We start from the raw sequence: 19387 nt of genomic DNA on the forward strand, positions 1-19387 counted from the left end.
GGTAGTGTTGAATTTACTTGTGGGTCTTAATCCCTGACTCGTTTTCTCTGTCTTGTCAGCGTGGCCTGCAATAACCTGGTCTCCAAAAACATGGGGGTGAGGTTCAGGATGCCCTTGCAGAAGCTGCACCCGCTGTCCCGTGCCATCCACCACCGGTACAACGCCAGTGCCAACGCCCAGCGCCCCCCGCACTGTTCGGCAGCCCGCCACTTCACCTCCATGTCCCGGCTGCCCATGCGGTCTCCCAAGCCTCCCCCAGGCGGCCATGGCGGCTGGCGCTACCAGCAGCACCGCAATTTCTGGATGCTGCGCCTAGCCTCTAGGCTGCTCAAGCTCCGGTACATCGTGCTGGGCTCGGCAGTGGGAGGCGGGTACACCGCCAAAAAGGTACACCGCACATTTGAGGTGGAGGAGAGAGAGTTGAATGTTAAGGGAATGTGTCCTAGACACAGATTTTCCATTGAAAGTGCTTTGTAGTCCAGGACTAGGCTTAATCTGTGCCTGGGTTTCTGTCCCATAATTTTGATAGAGAATCTGTTTAAAATCTAGATAGTGGTTGACACTCTGACACTAATTGGCTTTACCTGCTTGGTAAGAGCTTTGAGAATAACAAACACATAGATATAGTGGTTTATTACCGTTCAAACTGGGCATAGGATCAAGTGATATTGAATTTGAATGGTGATTTTGTAATCCTAATGGAGTGAGTCCACCTACTGTTCTTAACATCCAGTGAAACCAAGGTTAATTGCTCTACAGTTGACTGCTGATCTGCTAGGGTGTATGTTTATTCAGGTCACGTGACGCGCTAGGCTGCCAGCACAATGAGATGCCCTTACGAGCGTGTTATCTCAAACCCATTTCACTATATGCACCAGGTTAACATATGATTCTGTTGAAGTTTAGCTTGTGTAGGCTCCCGTCACGCCTCTATTTTTAACCCAGACTCTTTCAAGACAGAAGAAAGGAAGGGACCTTTTAAAGACTTAACCCTTTCCTGTCACTTAGAATGTGAAATACCCTGGCATTGTTGAATACTCGTTTCTGATTGGCTTGAAGGGCATTCTAGAGCGTGCATTATTTAAGGGATAGGAATGCATAGAGACGAATGCATAGAGCCCCAAGTTGATTAATAATCAACAGAGCTCAGAGTTGATTATTCCTTTTATACCATGGTTATAATTGAACACACTTGCTGCTAGAAATGTGTTCATTTGCTGGTAGAAATGTGTTCAACATCCAGTGAAAAAGCAGCTCAATCAGAACATGTAAGAAGGAACTATAGCCATTGAATTCTATTGTGCAGGTATACCGTGCGTTATCGGGAAATAATTCACACTCAAGAATGCCCTTCAAGCCAATCAGAAATTAGTGTTCGATTGTATAATTCCCTATAATGCACGGTATAATTCAATGGCTATGAAGTTCATTCTTACATGTTCTATGTTTGAGCTGCTTTTGAAAGCAAAAGCTGATTTTGAAAACATTATTGACATTGTTGAATTAGATTTTCATAATAGCAATATAGGACTAATGGTTTGGTTAGCTAAGCTAGCAAGTCTATTTGTTTGGTTACCAGGGCAACTCCTGTAGCTACCTAGTAGGGGTGTGCTGATCTCATTGTAATCTTATCGGTTTTATCACATTTGATACTTGTAATCGTATTTACTTGTGATCAGAAAACACGGAAGTGTGCTTTAAATGCCTGTAAAACATGAACAGTACAAAAAGTATGCATTATTGCATTATCTCATTATTATTATTGCATTATCTCTGAGCACATCGTCGTGTTCCTTCACTCATTTGCACACATTGTTCAAAGTTAAATGACCCCGACGGATGAAAATGTACATGATTTTCATACTTAGTCCTATTCAATTATCAACAGAATAGGCTATTCACCTAATGCATGGCTGGCTGGCTACTACTGCCTGCATTTATCCCAGACACAGATTTAGATGAAGGTAGTCTAATTTGTTTGTCCCATTTGTTGTTTCACTTTCAAGAGGAGCAAATAATTTTTCCTCCCGACACTTATGCCACAACATTTGTCCAATCAAAACAAACTATCTACATTTGTCATTTTATTTTCTAATGATCTGTCGCTCTGTAAACATGCCCGGGCAAGAATAAATAATAATAGCAAGCAAGCATGGCTTGAATCTCATCGTCTGCAATTGAATAAAGTTGACAGAAAATAACTAGATTGAGCAACAGTGACTAGCTCCAGATTCTGATTCATACATGAAGGTGAGACTTGTGCCCTGGGGGAGGCGGCAGAGATGCCTGCCTGTCTGGGGGAAATGAGAGCATCTTGTTCTAATCCAATCATTGCAGCAGGCTCAACAGATACCCCGCCCGTTTCTTTATAGAAAGAACTCGCCAATAGCACTTCATACTGTTTCAGTGAGAGAGAGATGGGTGCTGGCACCTGAAAATAACTTTATTTCAATCACGGATAATTACAAAAAGAAACTTGCGTCATAATTGTATTCAGAAAATGCTCCATATCAGTTATGGTACTTGTTTTGTCCGAGTACTCTGCACAGCCCTACTATCTAGTAAACCTGCTGGCTACTTCGGTGAATGTTGAACAAGTTTCTAGGTGCAAATGTGTTCAATTCAGGGCTGGCTCAATTACTCTATAACTGTGTAACCGATAGTTATGGATGAAAATAAAATAACCTTTTAAGAATTATTACACATTTTTTGGAACGAATAGATGCTTGAAGACGGGATGGCCGGGCATTCGTTCATTTGAGTCCGTTTCTGCCGTAACATGAACTCTTAACAACGTGATAACTTCCTGCTTTGCTGGTATGCAGGAAACTTGCAATGTTCGCCAGTCCACCCATTATGCCACCATTGGCTTGAACGGGGTACGCCCATTCCATTCAATCTATTTCTATAGCTTCACATCCATCGTTTTTTTTTTTTGCTGCTGTTCTAACAGTTAATACGGTGACCGTGGTCTTTCGGTTGGCCAGTTACCATCATCCACAATTCCATGACCGTCACAGCCGTAGTTAGATTATAGTCGTGGTATAAGCGGGATAATCAACTCGGAAAAGATCTCTGGAAAATAATGCCACGCAGTGGAAGTGCCACTCCTCTAGAACACACACCCCTTACTTATTGTCTCCTAAACCATCCCTTGAAATGTTGTTCTTGTTAGTCTTTAATGGAGTTTTTTTTTGTTGTTGTCCCATATATATAGAATTGTAAATTGACCATATGATTGAAATGCCACTTATGTTCTGTTTTTCCAGACCTATGAGGAGTGGAAGGATATGCTGCCTGATATGAGTGCATACAATTGGGTAATACCTGATTTTGTCTGGGAGCTGAGTGATCAAATTGACCTAGGTAGGTGTCCCCCTCCCTGTATGCCACAAAATGCCTCGTTAGAAGTCTGTAATCTTGAAAGTGTTAAACACCTTGTCATGTTGGTTTCTTCTCTGTCAGTCAGTGCAGTGTGTGGTTGTTCAGATGTGAATTGTAAAACAGACTGAGCCATTGCTATTTTTATCTTAAACTGGAATCCTTGTTGCTGAAACTGCCATGTCCGTTTTGCGATATTTCAACAACGGAGGAGTTGCTGCAAACAACGAACACTGTTTTTTTCACCCCCCTCTGACATCATTGCATGCGTGATATTATTTTTTTTCCGATGTGCAACGCTCCCCAGCTCTGCTTTGTAAACAAAACAATAACAATAGCCGTGGGGCGGACAGTGGCGCTGTTTCCCCTACTGCGGATTCCATCTTTTAAGGCTGCTTATTTAGTTTGGTTCATTTAAGTCTGATGCATGCAACACAACATTTGTTCAAATGGTCAACTCCACTAACCATATCTCACTTTTCTACACACAGATAAACTAACCAAAATTCTGCCTGAGTTAGAGGAGATTGCCAAGCTCCTACCCGAGTTACCTGACTTTGATAAGATAGGAGAGAACTTCACCTTCCTGAAGAGCATACTCTCCACCGGTGAGTACACAGTCTTGTCAGATAAAAAAATATATATATATTGCCATTTTATGCTTCAATATGCCCATGTTGGACAAACCAGTTAATCAACTATTTTTTTTTGCATAGGATTAGATATTTTTTTATAGATCTTAGGTGAAGTGGCAAAAGTGCTCAACGTTTTGAGCTTTATGAATCCAGAATAGCTATAGCACCCGCCCCAGGTGGTAGAAAGTCACACTCCACGTCATTGATTATCTGAATTTGAAGTTGGCTTCTTTTGTCAATCCTTGTCTAATCACACCTGCATTACCTACTGTTGCAATCTACTTTCCAGCAATCAGTTAAATGTTTTATTTTTGCCAATTTACAGTGCCAGTTCCAGCCACTTTTCACTTTCCCACCTCTTATCTGGGCTTTTGCATCATTGATGTCCTTGTGAAGTGTATCTAACACCACAATTGGGCTGCCTTGTGTTGAAATAGTCTGCTCAATATACTGCTTGCTGGAAGTCCAGAGGAAGTGAGGAGAGAGGGGACACACTCTAGGGTGTATTCACTAGGAAGCAAATGGGGGGGGGGACATTTGCAGAACATTTTGCTACGGCGTGCACTAATGAATACACCTCGAGCTATGGAGCAATTTCCACCCGTCTCTATGATTTACATTTTTCTAAGCATACTATAATTATGTGCTGACGGCAGCTGTTTTTATAGGCTAAGTCAAAGATTTTGGAATTTTGAGTACTAGAATGGACAGGAACCTTCTTCTGCTGGGCTAAAGCTCAGCCATTTTGGTCAGGGAGTTGGTCATCCATGATCTTCCAGTGCTGTGATAAGATATTGTGTAAAGTCATTTATTTTTTTATGTGTAGATTATATTTGTTACCTAGGGAGCCAGACTTAATTTTTTTTTTTTTTTTAAGGAATGATTCAATAAATGTTTCAAATGAACAGCCAACATTCCATTCAAACAATGCAGTCCATCCACAACCATGCACTGACTGAGATCAGTTGATGTTATTACTTAGACAAATTGTAAATGCAACGACCACTGCTATTGTTTTCCAAGAAAACAAAAATGGAGGCATTTATGGTCCGTTTACATATATTTTAGAAGCTATGTATACATCAAATTTGTATGAAATCCATATAGATTGCATTTATAATTATATGACAATATTTTAGGTAGACAGTTGTATTACACATGCCTGTATCACATGCCTTTTATTGTCCTGTAAAAAGAGGGATTTGGACTCTACTGCCGTTCAGTCCAATTATTAGACTAGGTTGGATTTCTCCCTGACTAATATGGCTGCCATTTTCACCCCATTCTGGAACTTTGAGGGTTTATGACATTTACCCCTCGAGTAATTTAATAGGATCTCTATGGGCTAAGTATAATTTCCAAAGTAACTGGGTCTAATTTAGGTCAATATGAGTCATTTGACAATGTTACTATTGTATGCATGTGCTGAGCATAAGTGAACAGTACCAATCCATTGATTTCACACAGTCAAATTAGGCCAATCGATTAGTTATCCTGTATAATGAGTAGTATCACAATTGCGTGCCCAGATTGCAAAAGTCGCCTCTGGACTTGCAGGACGCAGCCACAACAACAAGCTCACATTCTGGCAGCAGTGACCCTGCTCTGACCCCTTTTTGCTTCAGTCTTTTGATTTTTATGTTGTGTTCTCCCCCCCCCCACCCCCTCCCCCTCCGCATTCTTCACAGGTGTGAGTGTGGGTAGTGAAGGAGCTTCTGGTCTGCGTCTGTTGTTAGGTGTGTACACCCCACACTCAGCCCCTCCATTCTCTTCCCTGGTGCTGTTTGAATACCCAACGTTGGTGTGTGTGTGTGCAGCAGCACCCTTGCAGACGTGGTTAACAGGGGTTTGGAGCCAAAGACGATGTCATGTGTTCCTGGATTGGCACCTCCTAACTTAACACGATTGGCTTTATTTATTTACCAGCTGATTTATTTGTCCAATAGAGCATCACAGTGGAAATGTCATAATACCCTTAAAACCTAGCAGTTAAACCATACAGTTATCCCAATGGGGATTTTAACACTTAAAATAAGTGCTGTGTTTCGTGTAGGTTTACCCTGGTGGTGTGTTTTGATAAGCATGTACATCTCTCTCGGACAAGGTGACTTTTATCAATATATTCTGCTCTATTTATTCTCAGATTTGAAAATGCTAATTAGCTATTTAAAACTTGCACAGAATTGTCAATTTAAAGAAATGTATCCAATTTATTCATTAACTCGTTTAGCTAACATAGTTAGATGGTTAATCCAGAGATTTTTACCTTTGCTTCGATTCGGCAGTCTCGTCCAGATCACGATGGTATTTGTAGTTCTTTATGATAGCCACGTTAGAAGCTAATAAGCATCTCATTTTCTTGCTGGAAAATACAAGTGAATATATTGATAAAAGTTACCTGTTCCTTGAGAGACTTACACGATTATCAAAACGTTTCCCCAGGGTAAGCCTGCAAGAAACACAGCCATTATTTGAAGTGTTTCTAAAATCACCAATGGGGGGGGAATGAACGGTGGAAAAACAATTGGAACCTTTTCCCTGTTTGACTGCTAGGTTTTATGGGTATTATGACTCATTCTGTGGTACTCTATGCTGCTGTCTGATACGCCAATGACAAATTATTAATGGAAGGATTTGTCTTTTGGGTGGCCGTAGTACCAGAGTGTGCTTTGATTGACACACGGGCTTTAATTGATGCAGAGGATTTAACCTTAAGTCATATTGATATCAAAAGGGTGCAGAGAAGGACATTTTGTGTACTGTCCCATTGTGTAATTGAATTCCTCTAAAAACACAAGTCCTCTGAAAACTGAATTGGACAAACTTGGAATGAATTGAATTGGATATGATAATGAGATCTTTATCCTTCTGGTCTACAGTGCTCTTAACAACAGATACAGTCTGTTTGTTTTTCATAGTCTCCTCTTCTCCCTTGTCATGCAGTTTAGTCTGACTGTGGCTTTTGTCTGTTCTGCTTGTGTGTTTCTGTATTTTGACTTTCAAGTTCCTCCTCTCTCTTTGGCTTCCCTGGGCTCTCCCCCCTCCTCTACTTACATTATGGGATCCCTTATCCTTGGCTGAGAGGGCTCTCCTTGTCTGCTGGTAGCTGATGCTTCTCAGATGTTTGGAAGAAGCACAGTGTCTTTGATGGATGCAAACACCTCAAACCACATCCCTCCCTCTTCTTTGATTTGCTAAAACAATGGGTGTATTCCTGTCATGTCCCAAGTGGTTCCCTATGTAGTGCACTACTTTAGACATGGGCCCATATGACTCTTTTCAAAAGTAGGGCACTATATAAGGAATAGAGTTCCATTTGGGACGCAGTCCTGTACGGTATGTGCGAGGCTTGTTATTGCGAGGCTTGTCATTGGCTGGACGAGAGATTGTTGTTCCATGACACTCAAGTGCAGTTTTTAAGCGATAAAGCCCGTGGGGGTTTGGTTTATGGCCTTTACAGCACGACGAACGGCTGTTCTAAAGCACGACGCAACACGGAGTGCCTGGATACAGCCCTTAGCTGTGGTGTATTGGCAATATACCACAAACACCTGAGGTTCCTTATTGCTATTATAAACTGGTTACCAAAGTAATTAGAGCAGGACAAATTACCACGGCTTTCAGCCAATCAGCAAATTCTATTGTGAGCAATATTTTCCAAACATTTGAGATTCTGTCACATGGGACCGGGTGCTTCTTCTGATCTGGGGCATAGATAAAGGCCTCTCTAATGTTGGGCATGCCAATACTTTTGACTCATTATTACTTATTGCTAATAAACTATTAAAGATAATGTATTATCATGTGTGGGTAACCTTATGTTTGTCAAGTGTTATAATTGACGGTTTTGTTGTCTCCTAGCAGAAGCCCCTGGGGACACTCCAGTGAAAGCAGCCACAGAGGCCCCGGTCACCGCCACACCGGAGGCCAGCGACAAACAGTTCAAGAAGGCAAGTATGCTCTGCACCGCCTTACTAGCTTACCCTCGCTCAGCCTCGCTCCCTGTGACATATAGCTGTGTCTCATTGTAGAAAGAAACTGCTGCTTGTTGAGTTCGCAGTTTGGGGAAATTCCATTTCAGCTCCAGGCAATTTGTGAAATGAAGTGAGATTCAGTTCTTGAGTTGAAAACTACTAGAGGTAAAGGGCAGTATTCAGGTTAACTGAATTTCTGCTTATTTTTACTGGAATTGACCCCCATTCTGGCTGCCTGTTTATGGATAAGTGGTTTTTAATATTGTATGTTGTTGACCATTGAAAATAGCAGATATTTGTACTCTGTACAACTGAGGTTCGGATACCAGCTTTTATTTTGTCACTTGTACAAAATGATATTTATTCCTGCGAGGGAATGCAGGTATGTTTTTTTTTTGTGTTACCATTTGTGACATGAAGGTGATCATTAAGTCCTCAATCTTACAGAGTAATTACATCATGGCTAGAAAATCATATGGGCTATATGCACTTATGCTGATTATTTGCCCTTGCTCCCCCCCTCATGCTCTTCTATGTGTTGTTTTTCCAGAAGTCTCATGCTGCATTCAGGAGATTATACTCTTAAGCTTCTGAACAGCACTTTTGTATCTTCCTCTGTTTCATTCCCGTTGTCTTCACATACTGCCCATTTTGTATTGTTCCTCTGCTCCCAAGGGGCTCTTCCACTGTTGTCCTCAAGTTCAATGGAATAGTCCTGCTTTTAATGTTTTCACGCTGTTCAACCCTAGTGACTTTCATATGTTAAAAAGAGTGACCTATTGTCTAATATTCAGCCTATTGTTCTACAATCTATGGCATCCATATACCTCTATCCTGCTTTTAATCGAAAGCAGTGGTCCCAACATGGGGACCGTTGGGCTTGAGCTTCGCTCATCTCCCACTGGCCTGCATCACGCTTTCTGCTCCATCCTTGACAGATCACTCATTGCTAGAAGTCCTGGTTAGCGGATTCACAGATTTCCTGCTTATTCCCTCCTGATTCCAGCAATATTCCAAATGGGATTTCTGGAAAACCTGAGAAATGTGCAACCCTATTCCCAGTGCAGCTTGCTTCGCTAATCATCAGGCTGATTTTAGCAGAGAATATCCTTTTCAATATAATTACATGTGTTGAATATCAGCCACACTTTAAATAGTTTACCCACTTTCAATAATGTATCCAGTACATCTACACATGGGCTTTTTTTCTTCAAGACCTCAATCCATAATTTCTTGAGTGTTCATTTGTCATATCTACATTGCCTCGTCTAGCATAATCATTCTTTAAGTTGCAAGGTATCAGTTGTGTTTTGGTATGACTAAAAAAGCCATAGTGATGGAAGACTGCTAAGAAACAATTACTCTACAGAATCCTTCCCCGTGTGCCACTGGCTGAGAGACACTGGTTGGGATATCAGTTGCTTCGTCCGCGTTCAGATCTCCAGATTGGCTTTCGTCTGTTCTGGAGTCTCTTTGACAGAGAAAGAATGACTTTGTTGGGTACCGATGATGGTGGCAAGATCTAGGAGCTAGACGTCGATTCAGTTTACCCACAAGCTTTGACAGAATGGTGACCATCGATGATGATGGGCATAGGCTAGGCATAGATCGACATTGGGTTGTCTAGCTGTAGGTCAGCCCTGGCTCCAGCTCCAGCTTAGTTGGTTGGTCAGTGGGTTGCTTGACTGACGGGTACAGTAGGTTGTGTTGACGGCTGTGTTGCTCCTGCCTCTCTCTCACTGTGACGTCCCTCAGGGTCTGCTCGGCGAGCTCATTCTCATTCAACAGCAGATCCAGCAGGCCGAGGAGGAGGTCCGGCGGGCCGCCGCATCCAAAAACGCACGGCCAAGCCCAGATCCCGCCCCCAGCCCACCCCCCCCACGCCCGCGCCTGATACCCGAGCCAATGCCAACCACCACCCAGAACCCCAGTCCCAGCCCCCCTCAGCAGAAACGCAAGGTGAAGGTCCTACCCCCTCCCACCACCCAGCTCTCATCTGTAGAAGCCCCCTTCAGAACGTAAACAGTAGAACTGCCCACAAAACCACCCGCCCTCCTCAGGATGGACAAATCCCCTGCCGTTTAAATTCACACGAATGGAGATTTGCTGAGTAATTTAATATGGAATGCTGTTTGAGATTGGTGGATGAAATTCCTATGGTCCTATACCGTTTGGATTTGCCTCATTTAGCAACCCTAGAGCTCCTTCCTCGCTCACTATCCTATGTGAAGTGGACAAGAAGGCACTGTGGTGCACTTTATTGTATCTCTAGTCATTGTTGATTTAAACTGCAATCTTTTTATAGCTTCGGCTATATGCTACAAGCAACGAATTGTACTGTGCATTGTTACTTTCTGATCGCTGAGTACAATGAAATGATATTAGCAAATACTCAATGAACAGCATCTTTTGTATCACTTTGCAAATTTCTGGTCAGCTTTGAATTCATTCTGGTCTAGCTGCTTTTGTCTTATTATGTTAGTTTGCATATGCTATTTAGCCTATATACAGTTCCTTGTAAAAGTATTCACCCCCTTGGCGTTTTTGCTATTTTGTTTCATTACAACCTGTAATTTAAATGGATTTTTATTTGAATTTCATGTAATGGACATACACAAAATAGTCCAAATGGAAAAAAAATACTTGTTTCCTAAAACAATAAATGTAAAACAGAAAAGTGGTGCGTGCATATGTATTCACCCCCTTTGCTATGAAGCCCCTAAATAAGATCTGGTGCAACCAATTACCTTCAGAAGTCACATAATTAGTTAGATTGCACACAGGTGGACTTTATTTCAGTATCACATGATCTCAGTATAGATACACCTGTTCTGAAAGGCTCCAGAGTCTGCAACACCACTAAGCAAGTGGCACCACCAAGCAAGTGGCACCATGAAGACCAAGGAGCTCTCCAAACAGGTCACGGACAAAGTTGTGGAGAAGTACAGATCAGGGTTGTGTTAAAAAAAAATATCAGAAACTTTGACCATCCCACGGAGCACCATTATGGAGCACCACTAATCCATTATGAAATAATATGGCACCGCAACAAACCTGCCAAGAGAGTGCCGCCCACCACAACTCACGGACCAGGCAAGGAGGGCATTAATCAAAGAGGCATCAAAGAGACCAAGGATAACCCTGAAAGACCTGCAAAGCTCCACAGCGAAGATAGGAGTATTTGTCCATAGGACCACTTTAAGCCATACACTTCACAGAGCTGGGAGGAAGAGTGGCTAGAAAAAAGCCATTGCTAAAAGAAAACTATAAGCAAACAAATTTGGGATTCGCCAAAAGGCATGTGGGAGACTCCCCAAACATATGGATGAAGGTACTTTGGTTAGATAAGACTAAAATGTAGCTTTTTGGCCATTAAGGAAAATGCTATGTCTGGTGCAAACCCAACACCTCTCATCACCCCGAGAACCCCATCCCCACAGTGAAGCGTGGTGGCAGCATCATGCTGTGGGGATGTTTTATATCGGCATGGACTGGGAAACTGGTCAGAATTGAAGGAATGATGGATGTTGCTAGATACAGGGAAATTCTTGTGGGAAACCTGTTTCAGTCTTCCAGAGATTTGAGACTGGGAAAGAGGGTCACCTTCCAGCAGGACAGTGACCATAAGCATACTGCTAAAGCAACACTTGAGTGGTTTAAGGGGAAACGTTTAAATGTCTTGGAATGGCCTAGTCAAAGCCCAGTCCTCAATCCAATTGAGAATCTATGGTATGGCTTAAGATTCCTGTACACCAGCGGAACCCATCCAACTTTAAGGAGCTGGAGCAATTTTGCCTTGACGAATGGGCAAAGATCCCAGTGGCTAGATGTGCCAAGCTTATAGAGACATACCCCAAGAGACTTGCAGCTGCAATTCCTGCAAAAGGTGGCTCTACAAAGTATTGACTTTGGGGGGTGAATACTTATGCACGCTCAAGTTTTCCGTTGTTTTTTTTGTCCTATTTCTTCTTTGTTTCAAAATAAAAAAATATATTTTACATCTTCAAAGTGGTAGGCATGTTGTGTAAATCAAAAGCTACAAACCCCCTAAAAATCAACTTTAATTCCAGGTTGTAAGGCAACAAAATAGGAAAAATGCCAGGGGGATGAATACTTTCACCAGGCACTGTAGGCTGCATTGCAGTAGCACACATCTCGCTTTATTCAACCTACCTTAACATACTACCCCGTCATCCCCCGCAAACTTCCCATTGGTGTGAGCAGACATTGGAAAACATAATCCATCCACATGGTGTCCCTCAGGGCAGTGTGCTGTGACCGCTATGTTGTGCCACTGGTGGGATGGCATGTCTGATGCCTGGAAATCTCAGAATCACCTGTCACCAGTTCAGTACCGCAGTAACATAGCCTAGGCTCCCTATCTCATGCTAGATGCTGGACTACGGCCAACGGTCCTCCCGTAACACTTCACTAACGTACGGACAACCTACACTGCATGGAGTGGAGGGACATACCGCTGCATGGTGTGCTGTGCACTTCTGGAATGATCCTAAATGTCAGTTATACAGTGAAATCTATCTAATTGGGTATAGGCCTATATCAGGATGTAGGAATCAGTACTAGATCTTTCTTCTTAGTCCACTAATCAGATTAACTGCTATAGCCTATTATCCCAACATTGCAATTTGCACGTAGTTAGCACAATCACCTTTGCTATAGCCCCTTTCTCTCATCTATCAGTGTGTGTACTGTACTTGTTTGTGTGTGTGTTTAATCTGTTGTCCCTTCTTGCTGTCCCAATCCATCCGCTCACTGGTGCTCTGTCTCCTTCTGTCTCTGCTTTGTGATCTCCACCTCTCAAAAATGAATTGCAGGTGTGGAACTCTTTAATCTGGGGAGGGGCTGCTGAAATCATGAAAAATCATGTTTGATCATACTGTAATAATCTTGATGATCTTTTGATGATTGGTATAATTCAGACGTCTTTTCCAGGGCCTGATTTTACTTGTGCCTGTGATTTAAATTTTTTTGCACTGATTTACTGTATTACATGTTAAGACCAAACAAATGACTTCAACCTGGACTGGAATCAGTTTTCCCCCTTTTTTTTCTATTAACTTGGCTTTCCTCCGCTGCGGTGCCCACTGGTCTGTGTAATGTAACGTGCACGTTAGCTGTCTGTGTTGATGCTAGTGGTCTCAGTGGGTTTGGAGTGGCTCACAGTGGGTGATGGGTTAAATGTCCCAGACGTGAAAGAGAGGGTTAATGAACTTGCTCTCTGTCTCCAGTCTTCAGACAAGGAGAAGGTGGACCAGCTTCAAGAGGAACTGCTCCGAACTCAGGTACAGCCCAATATGGTCCGTATCCTTCCTTTTTTTAACAGACCCCAAGTTTTTATACCACATAATACCACACTGGGTTTACTGGTTGCAAAATAGCTGGGAAGAGATTTCCGATGTAACGATTCCATGGCACATTGTGTGTGTGAACTGATACACAAAACAACGCTTGATTCAACACTTCAAGTTTTTCAGTTTAAATTATTATCTGAATTTCTTGCCACAAACAGAATGTTATATACACCCACCACACAGTTTATTAGGTACACCAACCCGTTCACGAAAATGGCCGTGGCTTGCAGACAGGCATCAACAGGCAGACAGGCATCAACGCGTTCAATGTATTGTAAGAATGGGCGAAACGACTGACCTAAACGACTTTGAGCGTCGTATGATCGTCGGTGCCAGGTACACTGGATCCAGTATCAAATGGATGGGCCAATAAAATAAATCCAGATCTTTCCTTAAATAGACTCCACTTGTAAGGTACCACATTGACCTTGTAAAGTCAGGTTAAAAAAAATCCAGTTTACTTTGACAAATGGTGAAAGCGAGGATTTGTTGTTAAAGCTTGAACTTCTTTCTCTCTTGCACGTAGATGAAGTACCAGCGCATGCTGGAGAGACTGGAGAAGGAGAACAAGGACCTGAGGAAAGTGGTGCTGCAGAAAGATGAGAAGGGCATCCACCAGAGGAAGATCAAGGTGTGTGTGAGTCACGCACACCACACACACACTTACACAGTCATGCACATACACACACCAGTGTTCTGCATGGTAGTACAAGTTACAAGAGTTTGTTTCAAAACACTGTCTCCTGAAGAAATAGACTCAATCTCCCATCAGGCATTACCCTAAAGTATTTTTCTATCTGTGTTCTTTTCTACAGAAGTCTCTGATTGACATGTACTCTGAGGTCCTGGACATCCTCTCAGATTTTGACTCTAACTACAACACCCAGGATCACCTACCCAGGGTAAAGATGAACCAAGGGGTCATGGCTGTCTGGAAATGCAATCAAATTAAGGAGACATTATTTTTTCATGTTCATGTTTCTTTAGTAGATCCCATAAATATTGGGGCCATACTTGGCAACAGAAGTAACCATTTTAAATTGAAATAGTTTCCTTTGGCTCAAAATGTGTATTAGCCAATTAAATTAAATTGATTTATGACAGAACGCTAAATTGGAGCTGGTCCCATTAGATAAGATGGCACACATTATCCCTATGCTAACCTCACCAGGTGGCAGTGATTATATCCTGGAAGAAATTCTTCATCTGCCTGTCAAAGATCTTAGACTTTATATCCAACAACTAATGGAATTTCTTAAAATGGGTCAACCCTAACCACTAGAAGGATATTTTAAAACTACTAATTCAAGGTTTACTTTTGTTCCTTTGGTCTGTAACAAAATGTTGTTCATATTGCATTTTAATTTTATTAGGATTCCCGTTAGCTGATGACATAACGTCAGCTAATCTAATCTTCGTGGGGTCCAACACAGAACTAAAAAGACATTACAATTTATATTAAGACACCACAAACTAGAGGTTGACCGATTAATCGGCATGGCCGATTACATTGCATTCCACGAGGAAACTGCGTGGCAGGCTGACCACGTGTTACGCAAGTGCAGCAAGGAGCCAAGGTCAGTTGCTAGCTAACATTAAACTTATCTTATAAAAAAACAATCAATCTAAACATAATCGCTAATTAACTACATATGGTTGATGATATTACTAGTTTAACTAGCTTGTCCTGCGTTGCAAGTAATCAATGCGGTGCCTGTCAATTTATCATTGAATCACAGCCCACTTCGCCAAATGGGTGATGATTTAACAAGCGCATTCGCAAAATAAGCACTGTCGTTGCACGAATGTACCTAACCATAAACATCAATGCCTTTCTTAAAATCAATACACAAGTATATTTTTTAAAACCTGCATATTTAGTTAAAATAAATTATTTTTAGCAGGTAATATTAACTAGGGATATTGTCACTTCTCTTGCATTCTGTGCAAGCAGAGTCAGGGTAAATGCAGCATTTTGGGCCGCCTGGCTCGTTGCGAACTGTGTGAAGACCATTTCTTCCAAACAAAGCCCGTAATTAATTTGCCAGAATTTCACAGAATTATGACATAACATTGAAGGTTGTGCAATGTAACAGCAATGCTTATGGATGCCAACCGTTCGATAAAACACGAAACGGTTCTGTATTTCACTAAAAGAATAAACGTTTTGTTTTCGAAATGATAGTTTCTGGATTTGGCCATATGAATTTACCTACGGCTCGTATTTCTGTGTATTTATATTATAATTACATCTATGATTTGATAGAGCAGTCTGACTGAGCGGTGGTAGGCAGCAGCAGGCTCGTAATGCTTGAAGCACAGCGCTGTTTATGACTTCAAGCCTATCAACTCCTGAGATTAGGCTGGCAATACTGTAGTGCCTATTAGAACATCCAATAGTCAAAGGTATATGAAATACAAAATGGTATAGAGAGAAATAGTCCAAAAATAACTACAACCTAAATGTCTTACCTGGGAATATTGAAGACTCATGTTAAAAGGAACCACCAGCTTTCATATGTTCTCATATGATGCAAAAATGTATCATACGCAGAGGACTTCTGTATTTTGAAAGTATTTGATGTCCTGAATTTGCCTGTCTGGTTTGGTGGTTGTGTTTTGTTGCTACTATACACCAATTGGTTTGAGGAATACTCTATTTTCTTGAAGAATATAATTCATTCCTAAAGAACATCTAAAGACTGGATAGTCATTTGATGCATCCTTGACTAGGCTACTAATATTAGACAACATTTTCAAGTTTTCGCATACGTGAACAAAATCCCACGTGTTTGTTTCCGTTTCACACACACATCCATGTGCGTTTCTGCAAAACAGATAAATGAGGACCTCGCAACATTGAAGTTTCCTAAAAATAAAAACCAAAGAGCCTTATGGATTTGTCAAATAGAATGTAGGCTACCATTATCACCATCGCTTCTAGGTGGCACACTGCTAAATGGTGAAAGAATGTAGGCTATAGCTATGTGCACTCTGTTTAGCTACTGTACACTAATGCCCATCCTCCTCGAGCATGGGCATGTAATATAACAGGCATGTAATATAGCATATGAACTATGATTATTAGGCAATAGCAGTGTGTTTGTGTGCTTGGCTGAACGAGGTAGCTCCTTACTAAATCCCTTCTCCATCTTCAACCTGTTGGATGCAGCCTACGTCCCTTTTCAACACGCAAACCCAATAGAGGTGAATCGACGTTTCAAAGGGGGAAAGGGGGAAAAACTCATGTGAGATTTTGATCCATTGCTACGCAGTCAGTCGAATACACGGTGATGGTTTGCTTTGATGTTGAAAACGTGCTCTCTAGGTTTAGGACGCTCCCATGAACACGTGTTGGAACACCAGCTACATGAATGATTTGAATTGGCTGATGCAGAACTTGTTCCAGAACAATACCACTGCCACGTGGTTAGCATAGGGCTAACGTGAGCCATTTGAGCTGATGGGACCAGCTACAATTTAGCGTTCTGTCACGTGCAAGTAAATCAACGATTTTAATTGGCTGATACGCATTTTGAAAAGGAGAAACTGCTTAAATTGAAATGGTTGCTTATGTTCGCAAGTATAGCCCCGTTCGTTCCTCTTGTAAAGGCGTTGTTATGAAATGCTACGCCTCTACTGTCTGTCACACCCATTTCATCCAATCCTCCGCATCTCCACCATCTTCCTCCTTCCCTCCCTCCACTGTGCTATACTCTAGGTAGTGGTGGTGGGAGACCAGAGTGCAGGGAAGACCAGTGTGTTGGAGATGATCGCCCAGGCTAGGATCTTCCCCCGGGGCTCTGGAGAAATGATGACCCGCTCTCCTGTCAAGGTAGAAGAACTCATTTACTAGATGACCTGAACCCCCCCCCCAAAATCCCTAACTTCCAGCGCTGTAGCTACAAAGATATCAAAGATGTATAAGATCCGACGCTTACTTGGTGTTTTGTTATTTTATCTGGGTTTTGGTACATCCATTTTGTAATTGATGTATAGCTGTTGATTTTTTGAGAATATAACTTTTAAGTGGCGGAGTGACTGCTTTGTTGTTTTTTTGAATCCCAGATTGCCCCTTTTTAAGGCAACCTGTCCAAACCTTACCTACTGCTGTGGCAATGCTTTGATGGATTTCTTCTTAGGCTCTGTAGGTCTACACGGTTCCATATGGGACGTTCTAGTCCTCAGTTTGATTGGTTGAATGAGGCCTGTGTGGTCTGGATGGATGGGTAGCATTACCAGACTACTGTTGTGGTTTTGGCCTGGGGACTTTGAAAGTGGTCAATTACATTTTGCCGCCTGCTGTTCTCTCCCCCTCCACTAGGTGACGCTAAGCGAGGGTCCGCACCACGTAGCCATGTTCAAGGACAGCAGCCGAGAGTTCGACCTGGGCAAAGAGGAGGACGTAAGTTTTATACAGCATACATATGTGCGGGAGGGGTGACTGGACTGTAAACAAATGGGGAAATCTGCCTCTTTCAATCTTAATTCATTCACTTGTTTTCTTGTTTATTCACTCATTCATTTATGAATTATTGTCCCTGAAGCTCGCTGCCCTGAGACATGAGATCGAGCTGAGGATGAGGAAGAGTGTCAAGGAGGGACAGACAGTCAGCCCTGAGGTGAGGACAGAACCTCTATAGCTTTCAGCTTTAAGAATGTGTACTTCAGTTTGTGCCTAAATGTTTGTTTCCATATGGCAGACGATCTCTCTGAGTGTCAAAGGACCAGGCATCCAGAGGATGGTACTAGTGGACTTACCAGGAGTCATCAGTGTGAGTGTACACACACACAGCTACACGCGCGCAGAAGCACATACAGAAACACACTTGCACACACGCTTGTGTACATTAACAGTGACCATACAGTGTTAGGTGCAGTGATGCTATGTAATTCCTCTCAGACTGTGACAGCGGGCATGGCAGCCGACACCAAGGAGACCATATTCAGCATCAGCAAGAACTACATGCAGAACCCCAACGCCATCATCCTCTGCATCCAGGGTGAGTCAACACTGGAGTCCCCCTTTTTTCATGATCAAATATGAACAGATCACCCTTGAGCTCCTTTTCTTCCTCCCTCACCTGCTCTTCCCGAACCCTCCATCTCTCTTTCCTCGTCCTCAGATGGGTCAGTGGATGCGGAGCGCAGCATTGTCACAGACCTGGTCAGCCAAATGGACCCGCAGGGGAAGAGGACCATATTTGTCCTGACCAAAGTAGACCTGGCAGAGAAGAACCTGGCCAGCCCTAACCGGGTGAGATTCGCAAACACACACACACGTTCAAAATGTTTGATTTGAAACTTTTTTTTGTAACGTGAAACAGAAATGTGTTGGACAAGTCTAGGTAGTCCTGAAACAGAGCATGGACAAAATCGATTTGTCAAGTTGAAATGTTCTGAAAACATTTATAATCCTCTTTAGCCAAAAAGGAGTGCCCTTTCATTAGTTTTAAAAAATGGATTGTACACTCAAACAGTCAAGAGGTACAGACTGGATGAAACCCAATGACACTTTATTGCATTCTCCCTCGTCTTGGATTTGATTTATTTCTCTCTCTACAGATTCAACAGATTGTTGAAGGAAAACTGTTCCCTATGAAGGCCTTGGGCTATTTTGCTGTGGTGACGGGAAAAGGTAAGTTGCATTACAATTAGGGTGGCAAAATTCCAGTAACATGCCACCAGGATTTCAGTGAATTTGTTGAAAGTTACCGGGATTTTGCCACCCTATTTACAGTAATGTACATTAGTTGAATCTGGTCTGAGTTAGTCAGGTCTTTAATCACTGACATGTGCATCTGTTGTCCCTTCTTCCCAAGGCAGTGCCGGTGAAAGCATCGACTCCATCAAAGACTACGAAGAGGACTTCTTCCAGAACTCTAGACTTCTTAGGTGGGTGTCCTGACTCCCTATTATTGCACATTCGGTTTAGAAAATGAATTGCCGGTAAATTCATTAATTTGGTGAACGGCCATGGTTTTCAATGAGAATTTATTTATTTTTTTACATTCTGCTGAAATTT

At 42.2% G+C, this 19387-nt stretch overlaps 1 protein-coding gene across 10 annotated transcripts in view; it reads left to right on the top strand.

Moving 5' to 3' along the window:
• Positions 1 to 19387, top strand: part of opa1 (OPA1 mitochondrial dynamin like GTPase) — a 58658-nt gene that overhangs the window by 886 nt on the left and 38385 nt on the right. The window contains exons 2-18 of one of the 10 annotated variants that reach the window (XM_052526753.1): positions 60 to 387; positions 3270 to 3366; positions 3873 to 3989; positions 5705 to 5752; positions 7878 to 7966; positions 9746 to 9949; positions 13240 to 13293; positions 13889 to 13999; positions 14178 to 14264; positions 17084 to 17197; positions 17687 to 17767; positions 17910 to 17984; positions 18066 to 18137; positions 18266 to 18365; positions 18489 to 18619; positions 18928 to 19000; positions 19185 to 19257. In XM_052526753.1, coding sequence (XP_052382713.1) covers positions 60 to 387; positions 3270 to 3366; positions 3873 to 3989; positions 5705 to 5752; positions 7878 to 7966; positions 9746 to 9949; positions 13240 to 13293; positions 13889 to 13999; positions 14178 to 14264; positions 17084 to 17197; positions 17687 to 17767; positions 17910 to 17984; positions 18066 to 18137; positions 18266 to 18365; positions 18489 to 18619; positions 18928 to 19000; positions 19185 to 19257 — 1854 coding nt within the window. The remainder of the gene's footprint in view (positions 1 to 59; positions 388 to 3269; positions 3367 to 3872; positions 3990 to 5704; positions 5753 to 7877; positions 7967 to 9745; positions 9950 to 13239; positions 13294 to 13888; positions 14000 to 14177; positions 14265 to 17083; positions 17198 to 17686; positions 17768 to 17909; positions 17985 to 18065; positions 18138 to 18265; positions 18366 to 18488; positions 18620 to 18927; positions 19001 to 19184; positions 19258 to 19387) is intronic. The other 9 variants (XM_052526757.1, XM_052526755.1, XM_052526758.1 and 6 more) reach the window with 9 other exon arrangements.

Source organism: Oncorhynchus keta, chromosome 1 (assembly GCF_023373465.1).
Source record: "Oncorhynchus keta strain PuntledgeMale-10-30-2019 chromosome 1, Oket_V2, whole genome shotgun sequence".
NCBI classification, from domain to species: Eukaryota; Metazoa; Chordata; class Actinopteri; order Salmoniformes; family Salmonidae; genus Oncorhynchus; species Oncorhynchus keta.